Genomic DNA, 15,923 nt, shown 5'->3' on the forward strand with positions numbered 1-15,923 from the left:
ATGCACAAAAAAGGTTAGCTCCTCCTCCGCCGTATACACCCCACCGACTGGCAGGAAATTCCTCAGTTAGTGAGAAAGCAGTAGGAGAAGTAACGGAATAGATTGAAAACAGAACGAACAACTCAACTGTAACCAATCGACAAACATAAGAACAGGAGTTGTAGAACATGGGAGGGTGCTGTGTCCCCCAATGAAGGCTCCGAGAAACAGATTTTACGGTAAGCAACCCAAAAAATCCTGTTTTCTCGTTCGCCTTATTGGGGGACACAGAGACCATGGGACGTCCCAAAGCAGTCCCTGGGGTGGGAAACAAACTTCCATTAGGCCAGTGGACTCACCACCGCGGCCTGCAGAATCCTTCTACCTAGGCTGGCGTCCGCCGAAGCGTAGGTGTGGACCCTGTAGAATTTCACAAAAGTGTGAACCGAAGACCACGTTGCAGCTTTGCAAAGCTGCAGCGCGGAAGCTCTGTGGCGCACCGCCCAGGAGGCACCCACCGCCCGGGTAGAGAGCGCTCTGATCCTTGAAGGAGCTGCACGATGCTTGACCCGGTATGCCTCCAAAATTGCCGATCTGATCCAACGAGCAATAGTGGCCTTTGAGGCTGGGTGACCTTTCCTTGCACCGTCTGGAATGATAAACAGAGAGTCTGACTTCCGCAAGGAAGATGTCCTGGCTAGATAGACTCTCAATGCCCTGACCAGGTCCAGCTTGTTCAAGGATCGCTCCCGAGGATGAGCTGGGCTTGGGCAGAAGGATGGCAGAACAATGTCCTCATTGAGGTGAAACGAAGATACCACCTTCGGAAGGAAAGAGTGCGGAGGCCGCAGAACTACCTTGTCCTGATGAAGTACCAAAAAGGGAGAGCGGCAAGAAAGGGCCGCTAATTCTGACACACGTCGGATGGAAGTAATGGCCACCAGAAAGGCCACCTTCCAAGAAAGGAGGGCAAGGGAAACATCCCTGAGAGGTTCAAAAGGAGGACCTTGCAGAACCCCAAGAACGAACTTAAGATCCCAAGGATCCACGGGCGCTCGGTACGGAGGAACCGTGTGAGCCACACCCTGAAGAAAGGTTTTGACCTGGGGCCGGGAGGCCAGCGTCTTCTGAAATAAAATGGACAGTGCTGAAACTTGACCCTTCAAGGAACTGAGAGCAAGCCCCGCATCCAGCCCTGTCTGAAGAAACGCCAGAACAGAAGGAAGCGAAAAAACCATGGCCGCGATGTCATTGGCCTCACACCAGGAGAAATAGGCTTTCCAAGTACGGTAATAGATCTTGGAAGAGGAAGGCTTTCTGGCGCGGATCATGGTATGAATCACTCGATCAGAGAATCCTGCCCGTTTCAAAACCTCGGTCTCAACAGCCACACCGTTAAATTGAGCGACCGAGAATGGGGGTGGCAAATCGGGCCTTGCGACAGCAGATCTGCCCTGTCGGGAAGCTTCCAGGGGGCGTCCGCGAGAAGGTTGACAATGTCCGCGAACCAAGACCTTGTGGGCCAATTTGGGGCGATGAGGACGACTGGAATCCCTTCTGCCTTGATTTTCTTCAACAGCTTGGGAAGAAGAGGCAGGGGAGGGAACAGGTAGGGGAGCTCGAATTGTGACCAAGGATCGGCCAGAGCGTCGGCGCCCACTGCCAGGGGGTCCCGAGACCTGGACACGAATTGTGGTACCTTCCTTTTGAGGCGAGACGCCATGAGGTCTACGTCCGGGGTTCCCCACCGACGGCAGAGCAGATGAAACACCTCCGGATGTAGGGACCATTCCCCTGCCGCGAGACCCTCGTGGCTTAGAAAATCGGCGGCCCAGTTGTCCACGCCGGGAATGTGAACCGCGGAAGTTGTTGGAACAAAGGTCTCTGCCCATTGAAGAATTCTGGACACTTCCGCCAGGGCTGAGACACTCCGTGTCCCCCCTTGTCGGTTGATATACGCCACCGCTGTGGCATTGTCTATTTGAATCCTGACAGGCAGGCCCTTGAGGCGCCGTTCCCAGTGGATGAGAGCCAGAAGGATCGCTCGTATCTCTAGGACATTGATCTGCAGAGCTGATTCCTGAGTCGACCATCGACCCTAAACAGTGTGATTGCGGAACACTGCACCCCAGCCGATGAGGCTGGCGTCCATTGTGCCAATCTGGGAAGAAAGGACCGCCCCGAGAGAATGAGGGGAGACGTCAACCACCAGTTGAGAGACCGCTTGATCCGGCATGAAAGACGAACCGGACGATCCAGAGACAGAGCCGACCTGTTCCACCTGGACAAAGTGGCCTGCTGGAGGGGCCTGGCGTGAAACTGGGCAAAGGGAACTGCCTCTATTGCTGCCACCATCTTCCCCAGAATCCTCATGGCTGTCCTGAGAGATGAAAACCGTGCGATCTGTAGTGATGGGACGCCCTGCTGCAGGGAAAGAATCTTGTCTTGTGGGAGAAATACCCTTGACCGACGAGTGTCGAAAAGAAGGCCCAGAAACACAAGGCGTTGAGTAGGGATCAGACAGGACTTTTTCCGGTTGACGATCCACCCAAAACTGGACAGGGTGTCTAGAACGATCGCCACACTTAGGCGGGCCTGATGAAAGGAGGGAGCCTTGATCAGAATATCGTCGAGATACGGAAAAAGAACAAGACCTCTGATCCTCAACAAGGCCATCAACGCCGCCATAATCTTCGTGAAGACCCTGGGAGCGGTGGCGAGCCCAAAAGGGAGCGCGACGAACTGATAATGTTCGTGGTGAATCGCAAACCACAGGAACTTCGGATGTCCGGGAAATATGGGCACGTGTAGATAGGCATCTTGGATGTCTATGGAACACATGAATTCCTGCTCCTCCATGGAGGCAATCACCGAGCGAACCGACTCCATCCGGAAGTGGCGGAGGCGAACTCTCTTGTTGAGTAACTTGAGATCCAAGATGGGTCGAACCGCCCCGTCTTTTTTCGGCACCACAAACAGGTTTGAATAAAACCCTGTGAATCGTTCCGATTCGGGAACGAGCACAATCACCCCGGAGCTGAGGAGAGAGGCAATGGCCGAACCGAACCCCGGGATCAAGGCAGGATCCCGTGGCGGACGGGATTGGAAGAAGCGATCCCGTGGAAGAGAAACGAACTCTATTTTGTATCCTGTCGATACAACCTCTCTGACCCAAGCGTCCTCTACTGAGGCGAACCAGACGTCGCTGAAGAAAAGAAGTCGACCTCCCAATTGGAAGGGACCCACGGAAGACCGATGATAGTCATGCGGATGTAGACCGTCCAGATCTAGATCTGGGTGGTCTTCCCTGGGAAGAGTGGGACCGCCAGGACGGAGTGGGCCTGAAGGAGACCTTCTTTCTTTCCTGACGTGCTTGTGGCCTTTGCTGGTTGGAAGGGTTTTCCACCGCATTGAAACGGCGGAAAGACCGAAAGGGACGGAACTGACGCCTTGGAGGAGGTCTGCGAGGCTTGGATTGGGGGAGAAGAGAACTCGTACCTCCGGTAGCGTCCTTAATAATCTGGTTCAATTGGGACCCAAAGAGACGCACTCCTTGAAAAGGCAGATTAGTCAGAGACTTTTTAGAGGACAAGTCCGCCTGCCAGGCCTTGAGCCAAATTGTACGTCGGATTGCCACGATGTTGCTTGACGCCTGAACCGGCATCCAAGGAAGCAGAAAGCAGATAATCCCCCGCATGGGAAATCTGATTGGCGAGATCGGCCAAATGCTCCGGTTGTGCCTTATCCAGAATGCCCTGCCGAAGGTCCTCTGCCCAAGCGGATATAGCCTTTGCTGCCCAAGATGAAGCAAAGACTGGACATACCGCCGCAGATGCCGCCTCGAAGGCAGACTTTGCTAGGGATTCTATGATTCTGTCATTAGAATCCTTTAGAGACGCTACACCCGACAGCGGAAGAACAGTATTATTAGAGAGTCTGGATACGGGAGGGTCCACTGAAGGAGAAGCGGCCCAGTTGTCCGTGAGCTCTTTAGCGAACGGATACAGCACGCCGAGACGCTTTCCTCTTTGAAAGCGTCTAGTCGGATCTTCCCTTTCCTTGGTAAAAATCTTCCCAAACTCGGAATGAAAGGGAAACACCCTGGAAGGTGTTTCCGCCCGTCTGAACGAAACCTCCTGATCTGAGGATTTCGCAGGGGCGTCAGTGATGTCGAAGGTATGGTGAATCGCGGCAATGAGGTTCTGCACCGTAACCTTCATGTTCGCATCCTGATCCGAATCCAGCTCTAAGACCCCTTCAGATTCCAAAAGCGCTTCACCTGACTTGGGAGAGGAGGCCCGAGAGGGAGACTGCTGGGGAGTATGGGGTGTGGTAGGGCGAGGAGAGGACTCCGCCTGGAGATCCTGCCTGGGTCTCTTGCGACTGACACTGGCTGGCTCAGATGGGACGTCCTGGGACGTGCTAGGTCCCGCAGAAGCTCCCAAGGGCAACTTATCCAGAACGGCTACTAGGGACTGAGACACCTTGGTGAGGTCTGCCACCGACTGTGATAGGGAGGAGGCCCAACCCGGCAAGGGGGGCTCACTCACCCCTGGGGCTATGGATGGCTCCTGAGCGGCGTCGGGCTGGATTGGATTGCTACAGTCCAGGGAGAGGGGAGAGGACTGACCTGAGGGAAGTTTGCGGTTGCACGAAGAACATGCGAAGAACTTGACTAGGGTGCAGGGGAGGGCCGAAGAGCGCGTACGATCATCCTTAGGGATAGACATTGTGAAAAACCTGAGGTAGTGCCGGAAGGTTGGGGGACAGAGGGCGGAGAAGGGTCAGTCTGCCGTGCAGAGCTACTCACGGTCCGGTGTCCCCAAAAGCGATGCTGCTCGACCTGTCCGGGGATGCAGATCAGGGAGAAGTCCGGCTGGCCGTCCCAAAGAGGCAAAAAGCTGCTTGCAGAAACTGCTCAGGGGCTGGGGAGCCTCTCCAGCTGCGTCCGGCTGGCAGGCTGTGAAGATGGCGCCTGCCTGTAGAAAAGCGCGGGTCCCGGGGAAGGGCAGAGCTCCTCGCAGGGTTAATAATTGCTGCCCTCTAGCCATAATATGCTGGGCAGGAGAGGGAAAGGCGGGGGGAGGGCCTGGGGAGAGCGGGAGTGAAGCCCGCTTAGTAGAAAGGGGCGGGGGGCGTGGCCGCGACGCTGCGGTAGGCCCGAACACAAGCCGGGGCCTAAATTAGTTGCGGCGGCCGCCTGTCAGCAGGGGGTCGGCGCGGAAGACGCGTCGCAACACCGGGCCGCGTCCCTGCCCAGAACTGCCCGACTCCAGCGCTACCCCTGCCGAAATGGAAAAAAGGGGGGGGAAGCGCAGAACGAGGCCCGTGAAGACCCGGGGCCTGCATGGATGCGGTGACCGTGGGGGGATGCGGGGCATGCAGGGACCCTAACGTGGTCCCCCTGGCGACCGCTCCAAGAGAAAACGCCGGGGGAAGACTGACATGACATTGAAACTGAATGGGAGGAGACACAGATTAGATATTAGAAAAAACTTTTTGACAGTTAGAGTGATCAATGAGTGGAACAGGCTGCCACGAGAAGTGGTGAGTTCTCCTTCAATGGAAGTCTTCAAACAGAGGCTGGACAGACATCTGACTGGGATGATTTAGCGAATCCTGCTTTGAGCAGGGGGTTGGACCAGATGGCCCAGGAGGTCCCTTCCAACTCTACGATTCTATGATTCTATACTCACCCAGGCAGGGGGCCTTACAATAAAGGTACCTGAAAATCCCACGCTGTCTGTCTCTATGAAATCCGCGCCTCATCCAACCTTCAGGCTCTGGTAGGCGAGAGGGTGGGAGGCGGGGGGCAAGGACCGTCCGTGCGGCTGGCACCTACTTGTGCGAGGCTCCTGGTCCTGCTGCGGAGACCTATGAGGATACGGGGTGGCAGTACACGCCGTACTCATAGTCTCTTTGTGGGAGTACGGATGTGACTGTTCACTCCGTATCCCTCCGGAACCTGCAAAGAAACGACGCACACTGAGGTAGATATGGGTCTAATAAAAGACCCGTGTCCACCTCCTACTGACACTAAGCTAAACTGAGGAATTTCCTGCCGGTCGGTGGGGTGTATACGGCGGAGGAGGAGCTAACCTTTTTTGTGCATAGTGTCAGCCTCCTAGTGGCAGCAGCATACACCCATGGTCTCTGTGTCCCCCAATAAGGCGAACGAGAAAGATGGGTGTCTTATAGACGCTTCTCCATTATTAAGCCATGGGCTTGATGTCACCAGACAATACAAAGGTAACATCAACCCCACAGATATTATACCACTTTCCACTGCTACAGGGCAAGTTGAAAGAGCGGGGTAAAGAGGCACAATTGGCAGATCTTTGGATGCACCAGTTGTGGGGCGGCTGCGGGCTGCTATTTTTAGGCTGATGAGAGCCAAATCCACAGGCCTCACCAGCCTGAGAATACCAGGCCACAGCTGTCTGCTTTTTCCTTGGCTGATTAACAAAAATAGGGGGACCCCACGCTATTTTTTTTTTTTTTTTTTGGAGGGGATTCAACTATTTTTGCTAACCATCCAAGGTAAGCAGACTGCTGTCGGCTGGTATTATCAGGCTGGCAAGGTTCATGGATATAGGATCCTTACCAGACTGAAATACTAGCCCAAGTAGTCTGCTTTACTGTGGCTGGTTAACAAATATAAGGGGACCTCACGCCATTTTTGTGTTTAATTTATTAAAAAGGAGGTGACCTCTCTCTGTGCTTTCCTCCACTTCCTGCGTCGTGTACTTCCGGCTGTGTCACAAGATTCACCATTATTTAAATTATTACACATGCAGAGTAAGCTCATAAATAATCAGCTCTTCTCCTTCCAAACCAGCTTCTCCACCATGACAGAAGATCATCTTTCCTCTTTGCTCTCCAAATCACATCTCACCACCTGAGAACTTGACCTGATCCAGTCACACCTCATACCAAACTTCACCAGTCTTCATCCCAAATCACCTCTTCAACCCATCACTAACTGGTGTCCCTCCCTCCTGCTTCAAACATGCCTCAATACACCCATCCTCAAAAAGCCCTCCCTTGACTCATGCTCTGTCTAGCCATCACCCCATATCACTTCTTCCCTATGCCTCAGAGCTACTGGAACACATCCATTTTGAACTGTCCTCCTACCTCTAATGCTCCCTCTTTGACCGCTTACAATCTGGTTTCCGGGGGGCGGAGCCTGAACGTTGGTGGAGCAAGAAGCAGGAAACCTGAGCTCCCGGACAAATGCACCAAAAGGGGCTCTAATATCACCAGAGCCTTCTTTTTATACCATCCCCGCATTACAACCCAAACCAGGACCCCACTGGATCGCATAGACCCTGGGTGGCAAGTCACGTTCGGGATAAAGAAGGGATTCATATAACTGTGGCCCTGCAGGCGGGAGATTGCCGGAGTGGCGGAAGGATATACTGCTAACAGCACCATCGCCTCGGGTAGAGGACTTCACCCCTGACCCAAGGCTGTCAGATAAGAGAGACCCCGGAGCTAACCCTCCCCTGCAAATAAGGTACCATTGCGAAACCCCCTGACCAGGACACATAAAATCGCTACTATTCTCATAGCTGGGGGACGGCTACAGAGAGTGTGTATCACGCCGCAGCATTGAAAATAGTCCCGTCGGGCTTGCAGAAGACACGCGGCCCGGGACCTAGAATAGACGTGCAGCGGCACACTTCAGCCTCCTCCCCTCTCTGCAGTCAGTGAGAGAGATCTGAGGAATTCAAGCGTCTCCTGGAGCTGAGGTAACATTGAAATAACAGAAGCAAGGTGACGGAGTGTCTTAAGCAGAGGGGTCTGATTCAGGGGACAGAGGACCAGGAGAGCATGGTCATTCTCCCTAACTCCGTAGCAATAAAGGAGATAATCAATTAATCAAGTGGGGGCATGAGACTGTCTGACCCGAGGGGTGCGAGGAGAGAAGGGAGTAATATAAGGAGCCTTAGATCTGTATTAAGCGCTCCCCCCCCACCAGTGCTGTCCCTACATCTTTCATCCCCCCCTTATTTGCTTTCTAATTAACCCATGTTATACCTAGCTGTACGAATATAAGAGAGGATTCTCTGGAAAACCAGCAGAAAGTGGTTATAGACTGCCATCTAGTGACCAGAGCCAGAACGACATCTCTTTCCATTGTTTATCACTTATAAGATTGGGCATAAAATGGAACATTAGCTAAATTCATAGCCAGCGAGAGGAATTCTAATCTTCAAACTGCTCTATTCTTCTCTGCTTTAGATAACTGCAAAAATGGGGAGATCCAGCGTAAAAACGCAAAAAAGCATGCCCAAACCTACAAAGTCCACTACGCAAACAGACATGGATGACTTTCTTACAAAACAAACGGTTCCGTCAGATTCTCTTAAACCATCCAAGCTTCGTGATTTGACCTCATTAGGAGATTCAGATTCTGAACCGGAGAGTGACTCTGACACGGGCAGCACAGCGAGAGAGGCCTTAGTCACTCGTTCGTTCATCAAACGTATATTGTCTAAAGCTCTTGAGCCAATAGGACAAGAACTTGCAGAGATAAAACACGACCTAAAACTTCAAGGCCACAGACTTGAGACATTGGAAAATTCGCAAGTTGCCATGACGCAAAGTTCGAACGCTGTACTAGACTCTTTAAAAGTCCATGAAATCCAACTACATACAATTCACACGGTGCTAGAAGATCATGAGAACAGAGAACGTCGTAACAACATAAGAGTTAAAGGCCTTTCTGAAACGGTGGCCTTTGAGGCGTTATGGAAAGCAACACAAGAGATATTCAAAGAACTACTTAATGAATCAGATCCGCAGGAAATTGAACTGGTGAGAGTACACAGAGCATTGCGTCCGAGGCCTTCTCAAGGGGAAACTCCACGAGATGTGATCTGTCGCTTCCTCGATTATCGAGCAAAAGACTTAGTTCTTCGCAGAGCGCGGGAGGCGCAGGAGATCTCGTATGAAGGCTCACAAATTAAACTTTTCCAGGATTTATCGGCCAGCACTCTCAGGAAGCGGAGGATCTTGAAACCGTTCACTGAAGCATTGATAAAAAAAGGCGTCCGTTTTAGATGGTTGTTCCCGTTTGGAGTACATATCACAAATGGAGACAAAGGTATCTCAGCAAGAACATCACAAGACATCAAAGAGGCATGTGAGTCCTTGGGGATTGAGCTGGAGGCCTACCCGGACCTGGAGTCCTTCCATTCGGCGACCCTATTGCATCCGCTGCCAGATGACCCGGCGTGGCAGATAGCCCTGACGCCAAAATCACAAAGGCTGAAAAGGAAGCTGACAAAGACCTCGCTTCCTAAGGACTCCAGAGACAATACTTGATCTTTGGGTTAGACCCAGATTTTGCAGTTAAGTTTTTCTTGGTGTCTACCCCAGTTGGGGTATTGAATGTGGTTGAAGCAAATCTGATGGGGTTGGCGTGCTTTTCCAAATATGGGTAAGCACTGCTGCCACATCTATCCAATAATTCGTTGTAAGGTTTCAACCTAGATTTAGTTACAGCCCAAACTGGGCATTCTCCTAGAATGGAGCATTTCATATTTCATATTTAGTTTATAGGTTGATTGGAATTTTCCTCAAGCTGGCATTCTATGAAACAATGTCAGTAGGTAACTATGGTACGTTGGCATATTGGTCAATGATATTGTGCAACTTAATAACATGGATAATGTTAATATTGTGTTCTCCCCCTCTTTACCTTTCTGTTTTCTCTAACCTTTTCTTTCTTTCGTCTGGTCTACTTGTCCTAGACCCCCTCCCCACACCTATAGGCACAAGGATTCGTCCCCGTCGTGAGCTGCAAGGATGCTGCTGTGTACAGAAACATGATGGATTCGGATAAGGTACACACATTCATCTCTTTTAACGCACATGGGCTGAACTCTCCAAACACTAGACGCCACACATTACAACTATTCAAAAAACAGCAGGCAGCAGTATTGCTTATTCAGGAAACGCACTTCAAACCGGATAAATTGCCCTCCTTTGAAAGCTCGATTTATGATAAATGGTTTCATGCGACAACCACCCAGTCCGGTTCCAGAGGAGTGTCAATAGCAGTGGCAAGGGGAGTGCCCTTCCAGCTAAGAGAAACTATGGCGGACCCTCAGGGTCGTTACATCTTTGTCAAAGGTCTACTAAACGGTGCCCTGGTAACATTGTGCAGTTTATACGCACCAAATAAAAAACTATTGAGATGGGTACTCTCAACACTGAAAAAAATTGATGGCTTTAGAGAGGGTGCATTGATAGTGGGTGGGGACTTGAATGTTGCATTAGAGCCTTTGCTAGACACGACTAAACAGAAAAGTTCGCTCTCACCTAAAGATCTTTACAGAATAAAGTCACAACTGGGATCTCTACAATTGATTGACACATGGAGATATCTAAACCCCTCTGACCGAGACTACACCTTCTACTCCCACCCTCATAAATCTTACCACCGTTTAGACTATATTTTTATATCCAGTAAAATGCTTGCCAATATACAACAGGCGAAAATAATTCCGAATATTTATTCCGATCACTCTTCGGTTTTGTTAAAATTCTCATTATCTAAAGCCTTTCCCCGACATAGAGTATGGCGGCTCAATGAGTCAGTACTTGGAAGTACCGAGGTACAGACACGTATAAACAAAGTGCTCTCCCAATATTTTGAGCAAAATGCTTCACCAGAAATTTCCTCACAGATACTATGGGAAGCACATAAGTCAGTTGTCAGAGGGGAGTTGATATCTATCACTTCCTTTCTAAATAAACTGCAACAAAAAGAAATCCAGGATCTTTATGATAGTATATCACAGCTGGAGCTTACACATAAACATAAAATAGATCAACATAGCTTAGAGAAGCTGCAACAAAAAAGACAGCAACTTAAAGACATATTAAACTCGAGATCTGCTAAGCTATATGCAACATGGAAAAACAGAATGTACGTCCATGGAGACAAAGCATCCAAATTAATGTTATCGCAACTAAGGAAGCGGCAGTCACGTACGCTGATTAACTCAATTAAGAATGAACAAGGGTTCAGCTCGCAAGCTCCTGAGCACATGGAGCGGGCATTCCTTGACTACTATAAGAAATTATATAATCTCCGTCCGGAAGATAACGCCGATTCCGCACTTAAAAGAAGCATGGACACTAGGTCCTTCCTAAGCACTTTAGATCTGCCTGTCTTGTCTGATTCCCAAAAACAATATCTTACTAGACCTTTTTCACTGGGGGAGTTGCAGTCCGCCCTGTCAAAGTGCCCGAAGGGGAAAGCGCCCGGTCCAGATGGATTCTCAGCACTTTACTATAAATCCTTCTCTGGCCTCCTACTCCCACATTTATTGAACGTTTGCAACGCAGTTTTACAAGGCCACCCATTGCCAAACCAAATGCTTACAGCCAGAATATCCCTAATACACAAAGAGGGGAAGGATCCTGAGCAATGTAGTAGCTATAGGCCAATCTCTCTCCTTAATGTGGACCTAAAAATCCTAGCAGGGCTGATGGCAAAAAGAATGGCCAAGTCATTGCCAAATTTGATTTCCTTAAATCAGACCGGGTTTGTGGGTGGAAGGGAGGGAAGGGATAATGTCCATAAAGTATTGCACCTTCTTCAATACGCAAAAAATCGTAAACTACCATTGATGCTTCTTGGAACAGATGCAGAGAAGGCCTTTGACAGGGTGGACTGGGTATACCTACGGGAAGTGCTGATCAAGTTTGAGATACCCGAAGCGTTTATAGCAGCCGTAATGGCAATGTACGATAAGCCCACAGCACATATTAGGATTAACGATTTTACAACAGATGCATTTACTATAAAGAACGGAACAAGACAGGGCTGTCCCCTATCCCCGTTGTTATTTGTGCTAGCAATGGAACCTCTCTTAAAGGCCATACAAGTACATGAGGGAATAGAGGGTATTCGCATCAATAAGACACACTATAAAATAGCGGCATTTGCGGACGATCTCTTAGTCTTGATGACTAATCCTTTGCTGGGACTCCCAACATTGATGGCTCTTATAGATCAATATAGCAAAATTTCCAATTTTAAAGTAAATATGTCTAAGTCGGAAGCGCTAGACATACATATATCCCCGAATACCTTAGCTAAACTAAAAAGTACATACCCATTCACCTGGCCAAAACAATATATCAAATATTTAGGTGTAAAGATAGGAAGATCGGATAGAGACCTTTTTCAACAGAATATTCCCCCCCTAATTGCCTCAGTAGAAACCATCATGAAATCATGGAGGGACTCGTATGTGTCGTGGATGGGAAGGAAAAATTTACTGAAGAGCCTAATCTTACCCAAGTTTATATATATTTTCCAAATGCTCCCTATAACCATCCCCAAATCGTATCTTTTTAAAATTAATACATTATTCCGCAGATATGTTTGGAAAAAGCAAAAGCCCCGATTAGCATACAGGACATTAACATTAAACAAATCAAGGGGTGGGATGGGTGCACCAGACATAATGAGGTACTACCAAGCGACAATGCTTACCAGAGTGGTAGACCTGTTGCGGTCTCCTAACAATAAGCAGTGGATTGAGGTGGAGGAAGCCCTAGCACCTTATCCCCTGAGATCCATCCTTTTGGCATATCCTTGTAAAAACATAAACAAAAATCTACCTAATATACACACCAAAGCTACCTTAAAATTATGGAAGGGATTGGTGAAAACTCTAGTTCCCCCTTTGTCCCCCTTACTCAAGTTGGCAGATATAATGCCACATGCATCTTATTCCCGAGACAATGATGTAATCAAACCCGGTTCCCTGGCAAATGTAGCGGTTGATGACCTCTTGGCGGACGGGGCACTCCCCTCCTTTCAGGAACTGAAGAAGCAACCAGGGCTTTCCAACTTGACCTTTATACAATTCGGCTCTATAAGAGACTCCTTGGCACGGTATCTTTTAGGAGCAGACGTTACCCGCCCACTGACTGCATTTGAGACTCTCTGTGCAACAAAGGATAAACCCAAAAAGATAATGTCGTCTATTTACCAGATTTTAAATATAACTGACTGTTGTCTCAAAAGAGCTTATATAACACATTGGGAAAAGGATTTGGGATTCAAGTTTACCCCAAATCAAATATCACACATTTATAATTCATCTCATGGCCCATCACAATGTGTTAGAGCACAAGAGAATTCCTTTAAAATAGTCGCCAGATGGTATATTACACCACAGCAGAACACTTATTGGCGGACGGGGTCTTCTGCTAGATGCTGGAGATGCTGTGATTCGGAGGGAACATACTTACATATGTGGTGGTCCTGTCCACCCCTGCTGCAGTTCTGGCGACTAGTAGAGGATTATATCGGGGAAATTGTGGGCAAAAAGCTTACTTTGACACCGGAGATAGTGCTTTTAAATTTTCTGTCACCGACTGGACATAAAAATACTGCTCTGTTGACTCAACACATTCTTTCAGCAGCGAAACTTTTGATACCTATGAACTGGAAGTCAACTACCATTCCATCTATATCCCAATTGCAAGAGAAGGTAGATATGCTATATCAAGTAGCCAAACTGGCTGCCTTGGTGAATGGCTCACTTTCAGCTTTTGAAAGAGTATGGCACCCATGGACCCGATTCAGATCCATTAGTAGAAGTTGATAAGGCTATGGTGGCCTCCTTGCTTGGCTTTATCAGAGTGGACGAAATCCTTGTTGCCTGGTGTTCCCCCCCCCCTCCCCTTATCTCCCTTATATTCCACCCCTATATCCCAACTTCTTCCTCTAATTACTTGACCTCCTGTCCCTTTACTCCCTATACTGTTTTTTTTCTCTTCTCTTTTCTTCTTTTTTGTTCTTCTTCATCTTTGTTTGAAATCATGGCATATGTGATGTAGCAGGGGCGTGTGGATGGGAAGAACCCAGATTTGAACCCAGATAATCCTGCTGCTGGAAGTTCCTTTAAGGCTGTTGGTGTCCTTAAACCTCTATATATCAATAGTTTTTGCCATGAATTGATATTTCAAACTATCTGTTTATCTCCCGAAAAGTGGAATTTGTAGGTTATATAATAATTTTGTAAGCTACCCTGTTGATTGCTTTCTTTCGGATGTAACTTGCAGATTTCAATAAATAAAACATTAAAACAAACAAACAATCTGGTTTCCGATTGCACCATTCCACGGAAACTGCCCTGACTAATGTTTCCAATGATCTACTAAATGTCAAATAAAAGCGACACTACTCTGTTCTCCTCCTCCTTGACTTGTCATCTGCCTTCGACAGAGGACCGTTCCTTCATCTCTTGGCATCACAGACTTGGCCCTATCATACCTACAAGACAGGAGATTCAGAGTCTCTCTCACACACACACCACATCACCTCGCCCCCTACTTGTAAGTGTCCACCAAGGTTCAGTTCTATGACCCCTGCTCTTCTCCATCTTCAGGGACAGCTCATAGAGTTCCACAGCTTTCAGTATCACTTCTATGCTAATGACTCATCTTTCCATCATCTCACTCAACCCCCAACAGACCGACCTATCCATCAAAGTCAATGGCTGCCCACTCTCCACAGTCCCGCAAGCTCATTGTCTCGGGGTAACCCTTGACTCTAATCTCTACTTCAAACCATCCAAGACTTTTCTACTTCCTGCTGACTCCAACTCAAAAATATCAACCGGATCCGCACATTCATTAACCAAGAATCTGCAAAAAACAGTAGTGCATGCTCTCATCTCCTGCCACAATTACTGCAACCTCCTGCTTTGTAGCCTCCCCTCCAACACCTTTCCAATCTATCCTAAACTCAGCTGCCCGACTAATCCACCGGTCTACCCGCTATTACTCGGCCTCTCCTCTGTCAAAAACTTCACTGGCTCCACATTGCCCAAAGACTCCAGTTCAAAATCCTAACCATGTAATACCAGAACCAATCTCCTCCATACATCTGTTACCTACTCTCCCAGTACTTACCTGCACGCAACCTCCAATCCTCACAAGATCTCCTTCTCTACTCCCCTTATTTCCTCTTCCCACAGTCGCATGTAAGATTTCTCCCGCGCATCCCTCCTATTCTGGAACTCTCTACCGCAACATATCAGACTCTCACCTACTGGGGAAACCTTCCAAAGGAACCTGAAGGCCTACCTCTTCCCATAAGCCTACAACCTGCAGTAACCTTCGTTCCACCAAACCGCTGCACAACCAGCTTTAACCTCACCTACTATATCCTCACCCATTCCTTGTAGATTGTGAGCCCTCGCAGGCAGGGCCCTCTCCCCTCCTGTCCAAGTTGGTGCCTCTTTTTGTTCAAGATTATTGTATTTTTATGTACAATTGTAGTGTGAATTATATAAAAGATGCCTATTTTTGAGTCCATGTTGAAATTACTGTATATTGAAATATAGGAACCCGAAATATACAGACTGCATTTAGACCAGGCTAGAAAAGAGAATCTGTTTGCCATTGTATAACATTAAGGTTTACTTGACCTCTGTCTGTGGTGAGTTTATCAGACCATTAGCTGCATTTCTGATGTGATGTTCCCTCAGTGACACAATGTTGAGTACACTAAATGACAATGCTTGTTGAAACAGTATGTTTAATCTGGATTACTGGAAAGTTTTAACCTTTGTGTTCGCTGTTGACTTACTTGAATTTTAAGAGCAGTGAATGGTGCAGTATATTGACAAGACATCATCTGATATGTGTCATATGGGGGTTAAAAGTGGACTAGGCATATAGACAATTGCAGATCCTTTTACATAAAGCTATAGAAATATAGTTGGGGAAGCCTGATGTAAAACCAGAAATATAGTTGGCGATCTGAAACCATTATAGTATATTCAATCTTCGAGCTCTTTTTAACCGTAGTCTGAAATATATATATATCGTGCTAGGGCTCTGGTCATAGAAAGTTGTTGGAAACTTTGTTCTTATCATATGTAAATTTCAGGGCAAGTGTA

At 48.3% G+C, this 15,923-nt stretch overlaps 1 protein-coding gene across 1 annotated transcript; it reads left to right on the forward strand.

The window, feature by feature from the left end:
• Positions 1-7,673: 7,673 nt before the first annotated feature.
• Positions 7,674-9,497, forward strand: LOC141092368 (uncharacterized). The gene is made up of 2 exons (XM_073578462.1): positions 7,674-7,733; positions 8,227-9,497. Exon 2 carries the CDS (start codon positions 8,239-8,241, stop codon positions 9,310-9,312), a length of 1,074 nt encoding a protein of 357 aa, XP_073434563.1. The 5' UTR covers positions 7,674-7,733; positions 8,227-8,238; the 3' UTR covers positions 9,313-9,497.
• The last annotated feature ends 6,426 nt before the right edge of the window (positions 9,498-15,923 follow it).

Source organism: Dendrobates tinctorius, unplaced genomic scaffold (assembly GCF_039654945.1).
Source record: "Dendrobates tinctorius isolate UK_male_01 unplaced genomic scaffold, ASM3965494v1 ptg000059l, whole genome shotgun sequence".
Taxonomy (NCBI): Eukaryota; Metazoa; Chordata; class Amphibia; order Anura; family Dendrobatidae; genus Dendrobates; species Dendrobates tinctorius.